The sequence below is a fragment of the Zosterops lateralis genome (assembly GCF_965231275.1).
Source record: "Zosterops lateralis genome assembly, chromosome: 4".
In the NCBI taxonomy this organism is placed as follows: domain Eukaryota; kingdom Metazoa; phylum Chordata; class Aves; order Passeriformes; family Zosteropidae; genus Zosterops; species Zosterops lateralis.
The window spans coordinates 9,954,068-9,975,752 of record NC_139765.1 but is presented as its reverse complement, the minus strand read 5'-3'; the positions used below and the strand labels follow the sequence as shown (position 1 = coordinate 9,975,752).

The following is a 21,685-nucleotide window of genomic DNA, read 5'->3' as shown; positions in this document are numbered from 1 at the left end:
TCTTTTTCTTCTCAGGTAATATCTTCCACTTTTAAAAAAATTTACTTTAAGGCAGCTTTATTACTAAAAAATACTTTTCTGTTACAGGGGTGTCTTTCCGTAGTTACATTTTCTATATATAGGTTTTAATAATAGTTATGACAGAAAACAAAACTAAATTTAACTCGAAACCAAGAGAGTAAAAATAGTGCATTGCATGTGAAGAAGATTTTTTAAAAATATAAACAGATTTTTTTTTCCATACTGAACTGTGTAGTTTAGACTGAAAATTTCTGACTCAGAAAGTAACCCCAGGAAAATGAGTTTTAAGGTTATCATACCCTGTGTTTGAAGGAATGAGTTTAGCATGCTCTTGGAAGGATAGCATAAGGATCATAGATCCCTGCAAGTTTGCAGATATGGTTGTTCCAGGATCTGATCTAATCTAAAATCCTGATCTCTGATTATTAATAATAATAATAGTAGTAGTAAAGAAAGCAACCACTGGTTACCAGAGTAAACTCGTACCTTAGGTTTTCTCTATTAGACAATTAAATATTTTGTCTACCTCAAAGTATAATGGCAAGCTTTGTTCTTGGATAAAAGTCTTTTAAATAGTTTAATCTGTGTTCTTATTTGGTCTAGATCAAAGAAACTCAGTTTTAGAGCAATTGGGTTGAAGAGGTGGGCATAGCCCGGAAACACCAGTAGTGCTTTGGAGTCTGTCGGGCTTACCTAGCAAAGGCAGTTTCAGTTGGTACCTTCATTTTTTTGGCTAGGCTGGGTACAGCTAGAGCCCTAAAATTGTCAACAATTGTTTCTGCTAATAATCATCTTGTGTTCAATACCTGTTGTTTCACCAGCTGATTTTCTGTTCTTTCTGGTCCTACTGAGAGAGAGAACAAAAAACATTTGAGGATTGTAGTAGTTAATCATCCTGCCTCAATGTGTGTCACTGCAGCATTTTTTCGTCCTGTTGTCTTGAGTCCCTCTGTTTGTTTTTTATCCCTGTATTTCTCAATCTGTTCCTGGGAGCTTTGAATGGAGGATAATTGTGGTCTGAGTAGAATTTTGTAACATCTTTTGTTCCCCTGTCATTTATGCTGAAATAGGCTTCAGGGCTCACATGAGGTAGCCAAGTATGAGTGTCTGTGATGGCAATCTATCATTTAACTGGCTCCTTTCCTTCATTTGCTGCTGCTTTTTTTTATGCTAACTTTAGAAATCTACTCTCTGAGACAAAAAAAACCACTTCAAGTGTTGGTAATTAGTCTTGACCAGTCCAAGAACGGCCTTTTATTAATTATTTTGTAGCAGTCAGTCAAAAATGGAGCCAATGTGTCCATTTTGTGGATTTAATTGCTCACCTTTCAGGGAAAGCCAGATTTTTTGGTGTCAGAGTTGGTTTAAAGACCTATTCTTCTTCATAATTACTGCAGACAAAATATCTCCCAAAACCTAAATTGCAAATGATGCTTCAGTTGCCTCATGACAATATACTTGAATCCTAACATAAAAGGGAGGAATCTGCCATTTTAGAAGACTTCCAGAAAATAGTTATTCAGTGTTTTAGTTAAAAAATAATGTTGGGATTTTTATGGAAGGCTGTAAGAAGTGATAATGGAAATAGTACAGCTCTATGCTGTTGTCTGAAGAACTGCTATTTAGGATGTTTTAAAGAAAAGCAAAGGATCTTAGCTAGGAAAATGACAACTAAAAGCATGAAATCTTACTTTTGTAGAGGTAAAAGAGCACTACAATCATACAGTGACCAGAAGAGAATAATAACACAGATAGATATATTCTTACATTTCTAGTGAAAATAAGAGAGAAATGTATTTTCTTAAATTGAAAAGCATTGGGGACTGTTTCAAACATAACTCTCTTTTGCATTGAAGGAGATATCCCTGTCCAGTTCCCCTTTTGCTTGCAAATGGACTCATTTTCTGTAGTTGCACATTTTGGGTTTAATTATCTCTTTTTGTGATACACATGGAGTTGTCCTTTGACTAAAAGCTCCATTCAGCTCTAAATGAGCTGTTCTGCTTTCCTATTGAAAGGTCTTTGTGGGGTTTACCTGCCCTTTCCATTCATTACTGTCAACCATGTGACTGTGCAGTTCATTTGTCACAGAAATGAACCCACTTCTACATTGCCAAGGCAAAATGGTTCATATTTTCTTAAGTTTATCCTATTTTTTTCCTGGTTGTGTGGCTTAGTGTGTCCCTCTCATCATGAATATTGCAGTACCTGTGTCACAGAAAAGATAAATTTCCATTTGGTACCTATTTTTGAGAGTGTTGTTATGCAAGCTCCTTTTTTTTTCTGTGGGGCAATATCTTGGTACATCCAGCTCCTCTCTGAGTCATTTCCTTTACAGTCTGAGTTTAGCCAGTTGTCTTTTTTTTTTTTTTTTTTTTTTTTTTTTTTGTCATTGTAGACATTCATTGAATATAGGTAATCTTTTCAAAGACATTTAGTATGTTCATCTTTGTGTGTGATTTTACAGAGTTGAGAGAGAAAATCCTCAACATTATTCTTTTTTAGATCTCTTATTTCATAGTTTTGCAGCTTCTTATACACCAGTGGAATACTGTAGAGTATAATCAGCATGCAGGGCTGGTCCTGTTGAGGGGTCAGCAATTTGGCTTTCAGACCTTCTAGACAGGATGTAGAGGAATAAACTGCTGAGGTAGAAAACATCCTGGTTTCAACAAACTCTCCTTGGGAAGTTGAAAAGAAGTGAATGAAAATATTCCATCTTTCTTGTCCTAAACTTGGCTGTTACAAGTAATAAGTATTGGAACAGTTAAAGGAGTTGTGTCAACCTGCGTTTTCCAGCATGGTTTCTGGTGTGCAGGGGCAAAAATAAATTAATCAAGTGTTACTTGGCACTAAAAGTTACTTGAAGACACATCAAATGAACTCTTAGATGTTGAGCACAATGAAAGGACAAATGGTAGATGAGCGCGAAATAGTGGGAGATTTTATGCAAAATAATTGCATAAAATAATAATAAAATAAAAATAGTAAAATAATAATTGCATACAGCATTAGGATTAGGGTTGATGATCTCAAAGGTCTCTTCCAACCTAAATGATTCTGTAAGGATGCATGTGGGAATGCCAGCAGCTGCTTTCACCCATGGGTTCCAGTGGATATGCTCTTCATGTTCAAGAGCAGTCATGCAAGGTTTGCTCCTGTGGGGTAAATGCTTTTAGTGACAACAAATGGTAGTGCACAGGTTTGTTGCAGGCTTCTCCTTAAAATGGGAGAATAAAGTAATATGAAAAATGAAGTTTGGTGCTCCCTGCACCTTCCAGAATTCATGAAGTGATGACTGCATTAGATACAACTCTCAGTAGAGTAATGCTTGGTGAAATGTAGAAAACACACAGCAATTTCAGTCTTCATTGGGAATTCATGTCTGTTACTCTCTTGGCAGAATATTTTCTATCCATTAGAGCATTGCAGATGTAAAATGTGAAGGCTCTCTGCCTGAACACTCAGAAGTTGAGACAGTAAGAAAGTTTATCCAGATGTTTAAACTATTACTGTTAGATTTAGTAGGAAAATTTAAATGCTAAATGACCCAAATAGGAGATTTGGTTATTTTGAATTTAGAACAAAAACCTGCATCTTTAGATACTTTCATATCCTGTTTGTTAAAATCACTGGTCATTACTGCCCATTAATAATGGTGGGTATGGGTACACTGGAGAAATTAAACTTCTTACATGTTTACTTACTTTCTCTTGAAGTAACATATCCACCAATCCGGACCCAATCTGTTATATTTTAAATTCAATGCAAAATTTTGAGATTTAGGTGTTGGGGGAAAAAGGAAAAGATTGGTTTAAAGTTATGCATAATAGTTGAGTTTGATTTATTAGAAGCCCTGTAGAGCTCTATAATTATCTGGTGGGAAGCTGATTTGGTGTGACTTACCGTCCAGAGATCCTGAAGTGACAGCCTGAACTGCTCCTTTATCTTTGGAGAGAAGAGACTTTACCCATTAGTAACGGATTGCTGGATATATTATTTTAGAGAAAAAAAAGAACAAACAGGTAAGATATTTTCATTCTCCTCTTCTGCTATTTCCTGTCTACCACAAAGGCATTCTCTGTCATTGTTGATCTATCAGCTGTTGATTATTTGAAGATATGATCAGGTAGTCACAAAATCCGAATGTAATAATTTCTGCAGGTACTTTGTACTGTGGCTGTAGACTATTAATACACTTTCTGGAAAAAACGTTTCTAGTTTCAAATTGCAGATGTTGAGGATCTAAGGATGTTGGTTTGGGGGTTTTGAAAATAAAACTTGGGTAGAGCAAGAAGAGTTAGTGGTAGCTTCTGTAGATAATCCATATAGAGTATTTGTGATTGTTTGCTCTCTATAGAATCAGAAAAAAGTTATGACATCATGAGTCAGGCTGCAGTTTGTCATAAAACAATGTTTCCTACCTGACAAGAAATGCAGTTATGGTTTGAAAAGTTTTAGAAAAGTGCCTGACACATAGTTTGTGCTTTTTTCCCAAAGGTATTGTCTTTTTGATACTATATTTAGCTTGAAATATGGTAATGCATGTGCTGTACCAAGGCTTTAGGTTAGTTTTGACCTCTAGGGGGCATTGGTAAAACTAAAATTTTAATTTCTCATTGTGACTGAATTTCAGGATATGGGCTTTTTTTGAGCTATGTATTTATTTTTTTCTGACAGTGTTTGTATGATCAGAAGAAGCGGGAATCTGAAGTCAGGAGCACATTAGTGAAATCGAATCCTAAATTTAGATTTCATGGCTTAGTTTCATGAAGATGCTTTTATGGGCAAGACAACTCTATCAAGAACAAAAAAAAAAAGGAGAACAAAAAAAGTTTAAACTAATGCATATATGCATTGTACACTTATCTGTTGATTGTGAATTAAATCATCTTTCATAAAAATAGGTGGTTTGGGTTCAAGGCCAGGTTGATAGGGTTTAGCAATCTAATTTAGTAGATGCTGGCCTTACCCACAGCAGGGGGCTTGGAACTGAATGACTTTTAAAGGACCCTTATAACCCAAACCATCCTGTGATTCTGTAAGTGTAAATTTTCATGTTCAGAATGAATTTAAAGTAAGGAAAATTGTGTTGGAGTTGCTGCAGTGTAAATGAGATCAGCATCCAGAGTGTGTTGGGATTTGCACGTGTGCTGGGATTTCTTCCATTGTAAGTCACTGCAGTCTAAGTAAACAATATTGCTGTTGTTTGAACGTGGGAAATTTTAGGCAAGGTAAAAAGGCATAGGGGAGATTTTGGTAGGAATTTTCACAATTCTTAAGGTGTTTATTAGTGGGGGAGACAGGGAGGAGCAAATACAGCGTGAAGGTTCCTTAAGTTTTTTTATCAGGGAATTTTCTGTTTGAGTTAGTTCAGTACTTAGAGAACTTTCTCTAACTTCTTCTAAGAATTCTTCCCTTTAAAAAACCGCAACACACACACACACACACACACACAAAAAGCAAAACATCCTTCCATTTTTAACCTTTTACTATCTTGAAATCTGTCTACATATTTTTAGTCCCATAGGAAGTATTAAGCTCTTGGGGACAGCACAGTTTTTTCTCTTTGTGGACACTGTATTTTACTACTGATCATGGAAAACCATTTGCTAAGTGTGAGGCAGAAATAGACTTTTCAGTTCTGCAACCTCGGTTAGAAAGCAGCACAGTTGGGGTTTAGGAGCAAAAAGTGGGACACCTGGAGTTCTAAAGTTATTTTCTTGTCTTCCAGTCAGATGTGCAGGTGTGGGGCAAGTTACTGTAAATTTGGCAGTTCATCCTTAGCCTTCAAAGGACCTTGCACTATGGACATAGTTACAGCAGCATTGCTTTTTCCCAAGCTCCTGTTGGAGCTGCCTCCTTAGTTTGGCTGTGAAGGGAAGTGTTAGGAAGAGAGGCAGGTGAAAGAGCTGAGAAACATGGGAAGGAAAGGAAGGAGCCAGGCAGATGTGGAAGGAGGAGAACTTGCCAATGGTTTAGACTGGTGATAGGTGTTTTGCTACTGGCTGATCCACTCATTTGTCCTAGTGCTATTGTTTGGATCCAAAGAAAAATCAATCATATGGATTCACAGCTAATTGCAACCAGTGATGAAGTGCATATTCTCAAATCATTTTTCTACTACCCATGTGAGCTCAGAGCACAACAGAAGAGGGTTGTGCATCCCTCTCCAACGATATAATTGAAATACTTATTTTGCAAATAAAATAATTGTAAATATGAACCAGATACTTATAAAAATACCAGTAATTTGTAGCCAGTACAGGCTTAGTTGCTGCTATCATTCAGTTTGTGTTTCTGCTAAATTGTTGTTGGATCTTATTTTTCTGTTGAGAGAGGACATTTCCTTTAAATAAGAGCTACCTTAAATGCTCATGAGGTAATAGCAGCATCCCAAAATGAATGTATAAATAATTGTTACTACAATTTTACTGAAGTTATTTTTAGACAGGACTGTAAGGTAGCTGCTCACTAACTTTTTATGTAGTTTACCAAGAGCATTAAGCTGTTTCAAATTTAATGTGGATAAGGATGTATTTGTTACTTCTGCCTTGTCACAAGAAAAGAGGTTGTTAGAGAATGTTACTATCAAATGCAGAGAAACAGTAACATTGCAGTAGTTTGAAAGGTGAGGGAACGCTGGAATGTTCGGAAGAGGGGAGTTCTTCAGAAGCCTGTTTTCTGTGGAAAGTTTGCCAATGCATTGAGATTAATTTTAGGGTTTAATTTTATGCTATACAATATAAAATACAGTATGGCATAAAAAATATTGTATCATGAAACAATTATTGAGAGTTAAAAATTCCAAACGAACGTAATTTAGAATACGTTTTTATTTTTCTTTTTAAGAATTGCATGGTCATTAAGAATTTAGTTTTGCTTTAGTGTGTTGGAAGTTGAGCCAGAAAAGTCAAATCAAGGTCTCTGAGGCTCCTGTGCCACACAGCCACTGACCCAGTTGCTCTGTTTTCTCTCACTAGTGTGTAGTTGGTGGGTGCAATGCCAGCTTTGCATCTCAGGGAGGACTTGCCCGTCATGTGCCCACACACTTCAGCCAGCAGAACTCTTCAAAAGTTGCCAGCCAGCCAAAGGCCAAAGAGGAATCTCCATCTAAAGCTGGAATGAATAAAAGAAGAAAATTGAAGAACAAGAGGCGACGATCACTACGTAAGTGTTTCACAGAAGTTCTTGAAGGGTTTGTCTTAGAGTCCCTCCTCACTCTGGTTGCTCTGCATATTTGAATCTGGTAGGGTTGGCATTCCTTGTGATGGGAAGAAAACAATTCCAGATTCTCCATGTGTTCCTTTCTGAGGTAAATCTGAGGTGTGTGTGTCAAGGAAAAAAGATGAATTTCCTGTGAGCAACAATTGGAGTTTCTGTGGAAAGAAGCTTTTCATTTCAGAGTTTTTTGTTTATTGACTGTATTACTGTTGGAAAGTGCTGTGTTTAGTGCTGATGAGATCTGAAGTTCAGACAGAGATTGCAGAATCATATAAATTAGAGATAAATGTGTGTTATATAAGCTCTTTTTTGAGTACAACATTTCATTATGTTAATGACAGTTTTATGAGCATACCCAAGATCTAATTTTGGGCAGAATTGGCTTGCTATGTTTCTCTAATCTGTCTCCACGTAGTTGATGTTCATTAATTTTATATGAACCACTGTGCTGTGTGGTGTGATTTTTCATTTAAAGCGAGAACTGTTTCCTCCAGCAAGAAATAATCATTTACCCAGTACCTCTTCTAGTCCATTTGCATCTAGTAGTTTGATTCCTGAGTTGTCCTAGCATTAGACTAATCAAACATCAAATTTCTACAGAGATTCTAACCTACAGGAATAGTTGGGAAAGATTAGGCAATTGTTAAAATATTTCACTTTGGGTTATAATTGCTTTGGATGCAACTCTCCAGTGCCAAACTGATCATTTGCTGGTATTAAAAGTGTTACTCTGACACCTGCATTTTAGAGGAGACTTGAAAAAAGCTGTTTGCATTTTTTTCTGCTGGTATGTCAACAGCTGAAGAAAAAACTGACAGGAATTTTTACTTGTGCAAAATTCATCTTACAGTATTGAAAAGTAGCACAAGATACCTTTTTTATGAACCACTGGATATTTTAAATCTCATACTGTCCACAGTTTTATTTTTCCAAAACTCCTCTGTAGCAAAACATGTAACTGTATCCATCTTTCTCTTCCTGTGAAGAAATACAGTTACCAGTTGTTCAAATGTTACTGCAACTATGGATTCACCTACTGGTGGTCTTAGGTGATTACTCTTTATCACACAATTGTGGTTTAGTCTGTATATCTCACCTGTGTCTTAAGGAACTTGATGGAAATTTATGAAGCAGTGGTCATGTTTCTACCTTGCATGTCCTGGGAAGTTATACTATCTGCTGGAATCCTGAAAAGTTTTCTGAGCGGCTGGGTGTGCCTGGGAGTTTTTAATATATATGTATGAGCAAATTGTATTGTGAAACACATCTTGAAAGTAGAGATTTCTAATTTCAATTAGATTTCCTCTAATTTTGATGCAGCATTTAAAGAAATTAGAAAACTGTTTCTGTCCTTTTCAGTATTTGATTTTCAAAGAGCTTTCCCTTTCTCTCTGGAAATCTGTATAAATGAGACGGGAAGGCTGTTCAGTGAAGGGTTGTGGGCTCACTTTGCAGCATCTTTTTGCATCACAGATGTAATGAAAGAGACATTTTGAGATAATTGCAGGTTCCTAAAGAATCATTGTGATTTGTTGACTGTGTTACTCAAAATATAAATGTCTAAGCCTGGTCACTTCAAAATTTTCATTTTCAGAGATTCCTGAGTTGCATATTAGCTTGCTTCTCCATATTGATTTTGTTAGGTGGCTGATTTAATGCATCTTAATTAACTTTCACCCCACTATATGCAGTAGTTTTTCAGGTTGGTGCTTTATTAGTAATTGATAAACATCTTATTATATTATTTGACTTACAAATTTCTAATCAAAGCTTCATAATTAAAACTTCAAATCAGCTGGTAAGATGCTGTAGTTGTAGTAAGAATTTACTGCAGAATTTATGAATGAATTTTTAGTAAAAAATGTAAATAATAAATATTGTGGGAAAGTTAAAGACCAGACTAGAGTATTTGAATGGTCTGCTGTCTTGATCAAGTGTTGCACAGGAAGAAAAGTGACAGCTGCTTGAGCAATTCCTTATCTTCTTGCCTCCTGAGACAAATGCAATGCTGGCTGTAGACTTTGCCTTAAGGCAGAAATCATCTCTAACTGAATTGGGAACTGACTGCTGTAATGTATTTCTCCAGAGGGTACATGACCCAGAAATGTATCCAAAGTTGATGGCATTTTCTGAAAATGCCAAGTATTGGCAGCTTTCCTTTCAAACTTTTTGTAGATTATTGTTGGTGAAGTGAATGTGACAAAGGGCTGATACAATTTTGCTTGTATTTCTGTTTCTCAGCTTAGTTTGAGGTAAAGAAAGAAGTGTAGAAGTTTATATGATTTGTCTTTACAAGAAGAATGGGAGGAGGCAAAACCCTTATCTAAGAAGCCAAAATAACACAATTAACATCATTAAGTATTTTCAGTCCAGAGTATATAAAGCTAAGAACCTGGATTTATAATTGGACATTTTTAAGTGCCCAGAAGGAGAGGTGTTTAACACATGTACCAGGTTCTCTGCAAGTAGAGTTACAAGGACTTAATGACATGGCTGTAAAACAAAATGCCACTTGATAGTGGACCAGCAGTTTAAATCACTTGCAGATAATAATTTGACAAAAGCTGTCAGTTTTTCAGCACAAAACAATTTGTTTCTGGAAAAAAAAATTCAGCACATTCATTCTACCTCATGGTTTTATTAGACCCTGGCTTTTTTAAAGGTGTAAGGGCATTACTAAATATTTATTGACAATTAATGGCCAATATAGGCTATTACTGAAGCACCCTCATGTATAAATTCTTAATAGTGTCAATACAGCAAATTTATACATTTGCTTCCTCTGTGTTATATCTGAAGGTAACACCCTTCTGTGAGAGAAGGTATAATGAAAAAGGAGACTATCCTGTGGGTATATGTGATGAGAATACAATCTTTTAACTTAGGCTATAAAGAGAATTTTTGCTGTTACTTAATTGGTTTTTTTACATCATGCCTGTAGACAAGGCATGTTCTTCTAAGTTTAAAAATCAGCCTTTTATCATAACGGCTTGTTTTAGTGGTGGCACCCTTTTAGCTGGTTACATTCACAGTGCTATAGAGATATTACTTATCTTAAAAATCTTGATGTAGGAAAATTCAGGATTAAAGTCCATGGTCTGCTTTCCATTTGGGATGGCCTTTTACATGTTCCTTCATTCATGCAGAGTGGCATTTAGAACCAAGTATATTGAAAGTGTGTACCTCTAAAATAGGTCACAGTATTGCTGTTCTGAAGCTACCTTGAATACCATATTGTCACTTGTTTTTTACATGGCAAAGATGATACTGTGGTTATTAACAAGCATGAGAAACAAGTTCACAGAAGGAATGTAAAAGACAAAAGGAAGCTTACTGTTCATGAAATTTAGAGTAAGACCCTGTTACTTGTGTAGGGCTTGGATTTTCATTTGCTGGGTTTCTGATGTGATGGTGTAATTTTAAGGAATTGTTGTGTACTTGAAACTTGTATTATTAAGCAGGAAGGAAAATACTTAAATTCCTCAAAATCATTTTCAGGGGAAAGATGATTAGAAAATACAACACTAACTCTTGAGAATAAATTAAAAAATTCCCACACTTTTAAAAAATTGCCTCCTTTCTTCTCAGTATACCGAATTCTCTCCACTGTAAATCCTGGAGAAACTTGCTGCATGAAACTGAAAGCAAAAATTTGGGGTTGTTTTTTTTTCCCCCCTTCTTTCCACCCTCCCTCCTTTCCTCCCTCATATTTATTTATCAAATATTTATATGCTTGCATCACTGACCACCTGCAGCACGAGCTGTGGTCCTGCATTGCCACTTAGAGTGAGAAAACATTGCAGTGAGATGATTGCCTAATTGGCAGTGTCCAACTGAGATGGAGCAGGGACAGAACAGAATGTACAGATGAATGCTTACCAACAATCAGCCCCAGGAGTGCTGCAAATGCTAGCTCCAAGTGGAATTTGTAGTTCATTTTGAAATAATGGATGCAGAAATATAGAAGCTGTTTCAAATAAAGACAGCAGAAGTTTGAATCGCTTTGTGTGGTTTTCATTTCAGTGTGTTATTTAATAAATTGCTACTCTCAAGTAAGGCTTAAAAATGTGAATGTTTTCGTTCAAAGTTTTTTGCTAATGTAGTGTTATTACAGTTTTATATGGTATATTTAAAAACTTTCCTGTGAAATATTTCTAATATGATGCAAATATGTTCTTAATAGTAATTATTTTATAGCTTAGGTATTTTTAGTGTAGAAGTGATGGACATTCTTTTACACATGGACTTTCTAAATCAAAATTCAATAATCTTCCCACTCTTCAAGAAAAGCACTTAACAATAAAATGCTTTTCTAAAAGGAAAAGGTCTTTATAATGCCTGCTGGCTTTGTACTGGTTGTAAAATCTCAGATGGGTGTTAGCTGTGCTTTACTCATTATAAATTGAAGGATAATATGAGATGCATGCAGTTGGTGCTTCTTGGGTAGAAAATGTTTACTAATAACCTCAGAACGTGGAATGACAACTTGTACATAGAAAGAAATGTGTGATAGTGTGGAGTTGATCACCTGGCTATTCAGCATTATTGAAAGTGAAATGAGTGGGTGTGGTTACTTTTTTGGAAATAGCTGATTCATCCACAGGGAGTGTGTTTTGACCAAACTTGAATTGTGCTTCTCTAGGAATAATTTCTCCTTCTCAGTGAAATTAATGTTTGCAGCTCTCTGACAAGGTGGTGCTACTGACATAATGATAAATGATTTACTAATGACACTTCAGACCTATTGACGTGCTTGAACGTGTTTGAATGCTTGAATGTGTTGAACACTAAGGATCCTTTTTCCTTTTTTCCAGCAAGACCTCATGACTTCTTTGATGCACAAACACTGGATGCTATAAGACATCGAGCCATCTGCTTTAATCTCTCAGCACATATAGAAAGTTTAGGAAAAGGCCACAGTGTTGTATTTCATAGTACTGTAAGTATATCTGTTTGTGTGTCTAAAAAAAATCTGATCTTTCTGATTTCTCTTTTCCTTTTTCTGCTGTAGATATTTAATCAGAAATAAGCAACAGTGGCTCTTTTATATAGTTGAGTTGTCCACTGCTATTAGTAAATGAATTTTTAGGAAGTATTGGTGGTGGTTGTTCTAGCTCACAGATTGAATGGATTGTAACATCTCCTATCTGATCCAGTTGGTTGCTGGTCTAACAGCGACCTTGTGTTGCAGAAGAAAATTGGTTCTATCTTCTAAATAAGAACACAGTTCAGATGGCATTTCCATGGTCATGAGGGAACAGTGCTAATTTATCACAAGAAATATTTTTGGTGTATAATAGAATATATAAAGATGCTGATCTGAAATGTGTGTGTATTCCCTTTTTTCCTCCCATTTAAAAGATATAATCCTGAATATTTTTATTCCTGTCTCCATTCTTTCTTTTAATAAACTTACCACCAAAATATTGGTGAATTGCTGGAAGGAGGCAAGAACCAAGTGGGGAACCTGTGTTTGGATAGGAAAGACATCAGTATTAATTTAGCAGAGTTCAAAGCATGGATAAAGTACTGAATTGGGGTAGAAGGATCAGAAGTTAAAGTTGAATAACCTCAGGTTTTCTTAAGCATGTTGGGAAATGAGAGCATGTACAAGGTGGACACTTGGCTGAAGAAGAGATGAGACAAAATGGGAAAGGATGGTTTTAAATAGGTAGAATAGTCCAAGCAAGGAGTGCTGGCTGACATGTCTTCAGCTACAGCTTAATCTTAGTATGGGATTCAGACTCTTGAACTCTCAGTCTCTTTCCATAAATAAAAGATGATTTTGTATGCTTGAAGCTTACTTCACCTGGTTCTGCAAGACTGATGATTGTTCTAAATACCTGTGGCCTGAATTGGAAATCTTTTCCAAATGGTTTCTGCAGAACTTTATTTACATTGTGCAAGTGAAGATTGCAGGTGGTTTAGCTGTTACTGTATTTAAATCTCATTCTAGTTTCCCTGGCCAGCGTGGATTTTACAATGCTGTGAGAAAAGTAGATTCTCTTCCAATTCACAGCTTGCTTTAATCTGGAAATCTACTCAGTTGTGGAAGAACAGCTCTGGCTATTGGAATAATTCATAAGGAGGTGGAATTAGAGGGAGGAATCTGCTCTAAAGCTGCTTCACATTAACTTGAAGGAAGTGGTGAAAATCCTTTTAGCTCATCAGTGCATGCGTCACTCGAGGTGGCAGGAGGCTGATTAGATCTGAAATGGCTTCAGAGCTCAGTTGTGGGAAGGGTTGTACCAGTGGGAGAACTGCTCTAGGATTGCGGCCCCATGCTGTACTTGGCTGCTGTATTTTGGTGTTCTGGCTTGTGCTGGACATCAGCCTAAAATCAGCTTTAAAAAGAAAAGGTAGGCTAGGAGCTGTGGACATGCACTGTTACACTGAGCTAAGGATACCTCAGATGCAAACACTCATTTTGCATCACTTCAAGGCATCAGGACATGGGATTTGAATGGTGGCTGGCTAAATGGTATAATAAGTTTGTGTGGTCCATCTTCAGGTGAAGAAAAAATGTGTAATTATCAGAGACCTTAATTTGAAAGGTGAAAAATAGGAAGATGAAATTGCCATGCTGTGTGAAAACAGACATTAATGATGTGGCTTTGTTTTAAAGAAGAATCTCAGCACAACACAGTGTATTTCAGGGCAGATATTCTAATATAAAGAATTTCTAAGCAATCACTGTAGATACCTTTCATGTTCTCTGAAAAGGCATATCCTTTAATTTATATATACTTTTTTAACACAATCTTTTCTTTGTAGATATGGAGAGATTTAGAATGCAATCAATAATAAAGCCTTTTTGAAGAAATGTGGTTGCCATCCAGAATATACTTTTGACTTGATTATGATTTTTTTTTTCTGCTTTCTTTTTTTATTGAGTCAAATTCTTCGTATATTAATTCTCTGAATTCTGAGGTGGAAAAAGCCAAGCATGTCTAGTTATATTAAGGAACAGATATTACACTGGTAAAAAAATGTAACCTATAGTCTACCCTGTCATGCCCCCAACATTTGAAGTGGCTTGAATCAGTTCTCTAAAACATTTGAACACTAAATTGTTCTCTGGTTTTAGCCTTTTCAGGTCTTTCAGTTCAGTGGCCACATGTATTTTAACAAGTTACATTGTTTCAATATATGGAAACCTTGCATTACAGTAAATGAATACAGTGAGATGCCTGCCAATTTACAGTGTGAAATTGTTTTCTTTTTCCAGAAGAGGTCAGCAAAGCTCCATGTCCGATTTGAGACAACTTTGATGCACGTTTCCTTTGAATTTCCATTTTGTTTCTGGGACAGTGCAGGAAAGGTAGAGAGAATAGTAAGAATATTTCCAAATAAAGCTGTATTAAGTGGGCATCTTCTGGCTGAATTGTGGTTTTCACTTAAAAACTTAAATGGACTTAAGTTCTTCGCAGAACAGTCTTAAGTCTTCAGAGCCTATTTATTGCAGACACACAACTTTCAAGGAGTATAACAGTTTGCTTTTTATGAGTGTCTAGTAAATCATGAAGAAAAACAACTTTTGAGTTAAAAAAGTGTAATTTGGTTTTAATTAAGATTTTTGTAATTATTATAGGTAATAGCTAAAAGAAAAGAAGATTCTGGCAAAATAAAGCTCTTGCTTCATTGGACACCAGAGGACATGTGAGTATATTGCTACTGATGTGTTTTAAATGGAGAAGGATTTACAGTGCAGTTAATGAACTGTTATTAAATTATTTTGTGGCTTTGAATATTGGAGTTAAAGTTAATATTTTAAAAATACTTTCCAAAAAGTAATTTAGAAGTTTAGAAATTAATAAGCAAGGAGTTTATTGATTTTTACTTTCACTTTCAAGTCTTTGGGCCCTAATACCACTTCAGTTAAATTTAATGTATTTTGTCGCAAGTTTCAATTCATCCTGAGAGAAAGTTAAATTTTTCTTATAAAATTGGCTTTTTTTTGATGCTTTTTAGGACAGATGGTAGTACTATGTCTAACAGCATTCGGAAATCATTCTTTTTAAAATGTTACAGATAAAGACAGTTAATTTTATTTTAAGATAAGCATTAAGAAGTATGCAACACTGGGAACATGAAAAATAAATAAAAGAGGGTTTTTTATACAAAGTCAAATGAGCTTTTTGTTCATGCAGATGAATTCAGTACTAGAATCTCTTCTTTGGAGAAGACTGCTTGTTCAGTAATGTTAAGCCATTCCCAATGGAATTTAGATATGGCTGGTCAGGTCAGAGGAATAATGTGTGTTACATTGTTGTTGGTTGCATCTTGGTTGGGTTAGAAAGGTTAGACAGAACATGTATTTCAGGCACTGAATAATGGGGCTTTGAATTCCTGAGTGTTCAGCTCATCCTGGTTATTCCATGTGAGCAGAGGAGATACTGAGGTGTCCTGGCACACACCATCGGTCTGTTTTACACTGGCAGAGAGTGAAATGCACTTGTGATGATTCCTTTCCACTCCACTGAGCTCTTCATCAGCCTTCCCCATGGAGCTGGGAATAATCATGTAGTTTCTACACTGAGTCCTCTTGAGGAGCTGTACAATTGTGTTCTCCAGGATATCCATATGTTTAAGGTTTTGGTCAGGAAAAGCAAACACAAACATTTAAGTCGTTTCCTCTACAAGAGGGAAATAACTTCTATTGGGCTGGGAGGGTGGGAGTTGTTTTGTTGGTTTTGGGTTTTTTTTAAGAGCAGGAATTTATTTTTGTGCCAGTAAATCAGCTTACTGAGTTGTTGCCTTTCTGTATATTTCAAATCTCTGCATGTGAAAAGTTTTCTTTTTTGCTGTTTGTATCTTGAGCATGCAGTTGCTACTGAAAATGTCTTCTCAATGTTGGTTGTCTAAAAACTGATTTTTGGCTTTGTTTTAAAAAGCTCTATGATGTTTTTCCACCTTTCATGATCCATGAGACTTAGTGAATAAATGGATTGCCTGCTGGGTTGTTCTCCCTCCCCTTCTGCCCAGTTGTTTTTTCTTTTTTTCTTCTTCCTTCATCTGAAAGGTTTAATTGGAGAAACTCTTCTTCCTGCTGGGTTAGAGGTTCTGGGTTTCATTTCATGTTTTGAATAACTTACCCAAAAAATTGAATTTGAGTTGCAGCTAACTTTCATGTAAAGTGAAATCTGCAAAATACAGATTCAGTGAAATAAGTTCCAAAAATCTGTGAAGTTTGAGGTTGCAGAGAAAGAGCCATTACATTTAGTTTTGAGTGTTGGGCTTCTCAATTTGGAACCTGTTTCAAAGACTTAGACACCTTAATTACAAACTCCTCCCCCAACCTGAAGTTAATCTTTGGCTTCTAAGACATGTAGAAAAATTTTAAAACCCCACCAAAAACCCAAAGAAGAGGATAAACAATTAACTTAGCAAAGTTGGAGCATTTTGTCTTTGAAACCTCTGAGCCTGGAGCAAGCAAATTAGTGTAACTCAAAGCTCAGTGCCTGCAGTGTATTCTCTCCTTTAATTGAAAAGAATCAAAGAATTTCTACTTAGTAAAAGAAATTATTTTCAAAGGTCTGGTTGTTTTTTCTGTTACCCATTTTCACATTAAATTGTTACAGTGGAGAATGTTGTGCCATTATCATTTTACACTTGGAATATACTTCTGGAATAATCTAAATTCTGTTCAGTGTCTTTTCAAACTGAGAACCTGGAAAGCTTCAAAGTATAATGTGTAAAGATTGGCTGCCTTTCCTCACACTGATGAAGATGGTTTTTAACCAGGGAAATGTGGAAATTGCTTCATATGTACTAGTTTACTACATAATTTTATGGTAAGAAAAACAGTTGATCTTTTTTGAATATTTTTTATTTTATTTATTTATTCATAGTCTGCCTGATGTGTGGGTAAATGAAAGTGAACGACATCAGTTAAAAACTAAAGTAGTTCATTTATCAAAACTACCAAAAGATACTGCCTTGCTTCTGGACCCAAACATTTACAGGTAACATCTTACTTTTGAAACTTTCTTTACTTGAATGTAATCTTAAGCCTCACTTAACTTTTTGACGTTGGAAAATCAGGATTGCTAATGTATTATACACCAGATCAGGGAGCCTTGGTACTGTAAACGTCCAGGAGTTAAGATCTGAGGTCTTAAGTTATTTCAGAATTACTTCTTGAACTAAACTCTAGTGACTGAGAAACGGGGAATGTGTGTATTTACCAAGTGTATTTTACTTTTTTGTGCTTGGTGTACAGAAATTCTAGTAAAGGAAGTACATACAGTGGAATCCTGAAAGATCACTTCTGTTAAGATCACATACTGGTTTGTATACCAATTTTTTTAAAGTCCAAATTTATCTTTCCATATTATATTCAGCTGTAATACATGCAGTATTACCTTGAAACTTGTACTTGTATTCAAGTACTGTTATTTTTTTATTACAAGATTCTTTATAAGGGACAAAAGGGAACAATCCATGTTACTTGTCTTTAAGCTACTTTCACATTTCTGTTTTTAGGCCCTCAGATTGGCTTCTAATCCATCTGGTTTCTAATAATTTCCTGATTCTCCCCCCCACCCTTTAATTACTGCTCTCCCATGATTGTCAGTACCCACAGTTCTGTGTGTACAGTTTTTAAAGGTAATCTGAAATGCTTAATTCATTCTGAAATTTTGAGCATCTGTAGAGACATTGATGTGATTAATTAAAAAAAATCCATGAAAATGGCTTGTGGAAAGAAAGTTTTTTGTAACAGAAGTTCAGTGTTCCGATGTTTCTTCCTTAACATCCAGTGACCAAGAGTCTCAAGGAGTAAATAAAACACTAATCTGAGGTCTTGCAATGCAATAAGCCTTTCAGTTCACCTTTAATATTCAGTGTATTTCACTAATCAAATTAATGAAAACTTGCTTTACGATATGAAAACCAATCCTACTGTATTTGCTATCTTTGTAAATGTGTTTTAAATACTTACCTTAGTTTATGAATCATTGCTGTTAATGGTAAAAACATAAAAATGTTATGGAGAGATTGGATTATGTGTTTTAAATTTGCTTAACACAGTGACTTTTATAATCCAATTGAGGTGGTAATAATTTTATATTGATTACCTTTGCTGAGCTTGATAGATTAGTCTGCTTTGAAAAGAAAAAAAATAACCTTTTAAAATAAAAATTTAATGATCTCTGGATTAAGCCCTTGGAGAAAAACTAGCAAAGCTTTCTATCTCTCCCAAATAAAATTAAGATCCCCACGTGTAATGTCGCACTCTATTTTTAGCAGTATGGATCAGTCTGTGATTGAAATGAGCTTTTGGGACCAGCTGAGGGAGCTTAATGATACAAATTTAAAAACCAAAACTTTACAAGAGGAAAACGTAGTTAAATAAATTGAATGGCAGCTCTTAATGTAATGCTTTATTAGAAAGTTTGAAATAATTATCTGAAATGTACACTTTTATGAGATCATCTGAAATGGCTTTTGGTTTTAATCAAATGAAAGTAGATTTTGTATAGTTGTGATTTCATAGTGCATTCAGCTGACTGATGTATACATCACAGGGTCTTAATGGAAAGCTGTACCATCTTCTTTTACAGAACAATGCCCCAGAAGAGGTTGAAGAGGTAAAAACCAAGCAAGTGGGGACACCTGCAGTCTTAGTCACTGACAATGGATTTAGAAATAAAGTTGCACATTAGTCAAATCCCATCTTTTTTTTTTTTTTTTTTCCTTTTTTTTTTCTTTTGTGTTTTTTTTTTCTTTTTTTTTTTTCTTTTTTTTGTTCGAGAAATATTTATGCTTAGTGTAAACATTCTGTGAATGAAGTTGATGCTTCTGTGGAATATATTAATATATTACTGTATATCCACATTTTCATGGAATGGTACAGTGGGAGACTGAGCAAACACTCTTCTGGCAACTTAGTGGAACAACTAAAAGGCTTTGCATGCTTGCTTCTTTAAGCTGCTTTTTTCTTTAGTGAATACAGTAGTCTATATTTGATGAAAAGAAAAAGTAACCATCACCATTTCCTCCCGATTCCCAGGAGAACTGTTAACAAGCTATTGGGCTTCCTGTCACTATTAACTAAATCTAACACATGCCAGACAATAGAACAGCTACCAAGGGATTATCCTGTTGCCCTTTGAGTATGGTGGATAGTAATCATTCGTCATTTGTAATCTTGTGTCCTTTTGCAGATCCCTAAAATAATGTTGGATTATGATGTTGAAACAAATGTTGATGGAATGCTTGTCTTTTCCAGTCAACTCTGAATACATATAGTACGGTTGCAAGATGTTCAGAGTGTTGCAGTCTGTCTGACCCCTTTGCAGGAGTAGTGTAGTGTGTTAATCAGATCTGCTTTGATGTGATCCGTATCAATGGACGGGTTTGGAAAACCTTGATGTAAGCAGTCAGTGTTACTGGTGATTTATTTTGCTTTTTTGACCCTCTAGGATCCCCATTCACTTGTAAAGTATACTTTATTTGGCCTAATGTTTTCTAGATGTAAAGAAAATGGTATTTTTTAAAAAAAAGTTAATCTAGAAATTCAATCCTTTATGCACCAAAGTTGGCTTTGAAAAGGAAAGTAAAATCATTTTCTTGCTTAATAAGCAAGGAGCCGTGGATTTTTTTTAACTGACAAATAGAGACGCGTCTAACCTGTTAGTCTTTGTATGGAGACAAAAATGTTGCATATAGATAATAGGACATTGCTTGTAAATATTTCAGCAGATTTGTAATATATTTTTATATTATGAAATGTACTGTAGATGTTTTTCTAGAGGCATGAAAGTTAAAATGTATATATTACGGTAGAAATAATATTGAAGGATATTGTAATTCACTAGTGCTGCCAGAAGAATTGTTTTAAAAAAGCACCTTCCTTAACAGTAAAAAAACCTTCTTTTACATACCTAAGGGACTATATACTACTGTTAGTATCTGTTATAAGAACAAAAATACATTGAACATCCTTCCCAGAAATCTTAGAGGGATGAATAGTACCCATAATTAATTCATGGCACTCCTTGCTAATAGTGAACACAGAATTAGTTTTTTCCTTACTGTCGGAAGGAACTAATATGTAAAATTTGTATGGATATATGCAGTCAAACTGCAGAGTTAGTCCTCCTTATTGGGGAGGAATTTACTACAGTGAAACTAATAACCAGCAGTTTTTACACTAAATTTTTATTAAATAGATTAAGACTTAAAGTAACCCTTTGGTTGCAGAAGTGAGCATATCCTGATGTAGTACAAATGCGTTCTGCATTGGTACTGACACGAGCCTTGCTTAGCTCCAGTGGGTTAAAAATGTTACTTATATACACAAAAAAAAATCTTATCAACGATATGAAGTGCAGATTAAAAGCACCACTAATATAAGATGTTCTGGAATGGTTGTTTAATAAGGGTATTATTCATAAAATCTGTAGTGACGTGACTTTATTTTTGGAAAAAATGCAGTGTTTTGGTTTTTTTATTTTTTTGCTTGAGCACTTCACCTACTGCTTTTTCTGTACCTATAAAGTAATCCGTAATCTTTGTTTCTTTTTTTTTGAATTTGTTATAAAATTGCCAAATAGAAGTGTTTCAGATATAGTTTGTATTTGTATTTTTTTAATTTTATTGCTTCATGAGTTTCTTGTAAGTCATTTATAATTGACAGATGATTGTAGACCTTGCCTGAGTATTTTTTCTAATAAAACAAAGCAAACAAACCTCATAAGCTTCAAAATTGTAAGATTTCAATGGAGTTTTCACAAGCAAATATAAAAACAACACTGTTACCTCTGTAAGTTGTAACACACACCTTTACAGAAGGGGGAATTCATGGATTCAAGTAATGTGGTGTTCATGTAAAATACGACTTTTCCTGGGTTTGAGAAAACTATTATCTGGTGTTCTCATGGCAGAGATTCTGCTTTGGAAGGAAAAATCAGTTTAAATAACAAACATCTGTGAAGAAATGGATATAGTGAAGTTAATTGAACTTTCCATAAAAGTCAGAGGGTAAGTGGACGTTTGGCTGGTTTTTGCCTTGTAGTTATCAAAGTCAATTGCTAAAACTACTTATGCTTGAAAGTTATTTGCATTCTACAAATTTTGGAGTTACTTGATGGTGTTTTGTTTCAAATGCCAGTTCTGTTCTCTAAAGCTCTGCCGCAGTTTTTGTGTGTGCCCCTGGGTGGATTTCACTTTTGTTGGAATACCAGGTACATGGAACTGCCACAGTGTCCTGGGGGCTGCTGATCACTTTGTTCTGAAAATTCTTATTCTTACTCTTGAAAAATGTTTCTGAAATAATTGGCCTCTCCCCTTTTAAATAATTCCAGGGGCTTTGTTTTGGGATGTTTGGGAAGCAACATTTAAAGATTTCTCCCTGTCTTTCTCAAGAACATTTTTTTAATGTTACGTTTTCCAGACATCTACAGATTGCAATCCCTCCCAGCTTGAATGTTTATTT

General features: G+C 35.3%; 1 protein-coding gene across 2 annotated transcripts in view; it reads left to right on the top strand.

Annotated features, from left to right (window-relative positions):
* The window catches only part of AEBP2 (AE binding protein 2), a gene marked incomplete at its 5' end in the record, with an annotated part of 42,981 nt that extends 22,019 nt beyond the window's left edge, over nucleotides 1-20,962 (top strand). Inside the window, 6 exons of one of the 2 annotated variants that reach the window (XM_083859766.1) lie at nucleotides 7,005-7,191; nucleotides 12,060-12,184; nucleotides 14,837-14,904; nucleotides 17,097-17,210; nucleotides 17,468-17,534; nucleotides 18,810-20,962. In XM_083859766.1, coding sequence (XP_083715892.1) covers nucleotides 7,005-7,191; nucleotides 12,060-12,184; nucleotides 14,837-14,904; nucleotides 17,097-17,210; nucleotides 17,468-17,522 — 549 coding nt within the window. In that variant the 3' untranslated portion in view covers nucleotides 17,523-17,534; nucleotides 18,810-20,962. The remainder of the gene's footprint in view (nucleotides 1-7,004; nucleotides 7,192-12,059; nucleotides 12,185-14,836; nucleotides 14,905-17,096; nucleotides 17,211-17,467; nucleotides 17,535-18,809) is intronic. The other variant, XM_083859767.1, reaches the window with a different exon arrangement.
* Nucleotides 20,963-21,685: the final 723 nt, after the last annotated feature.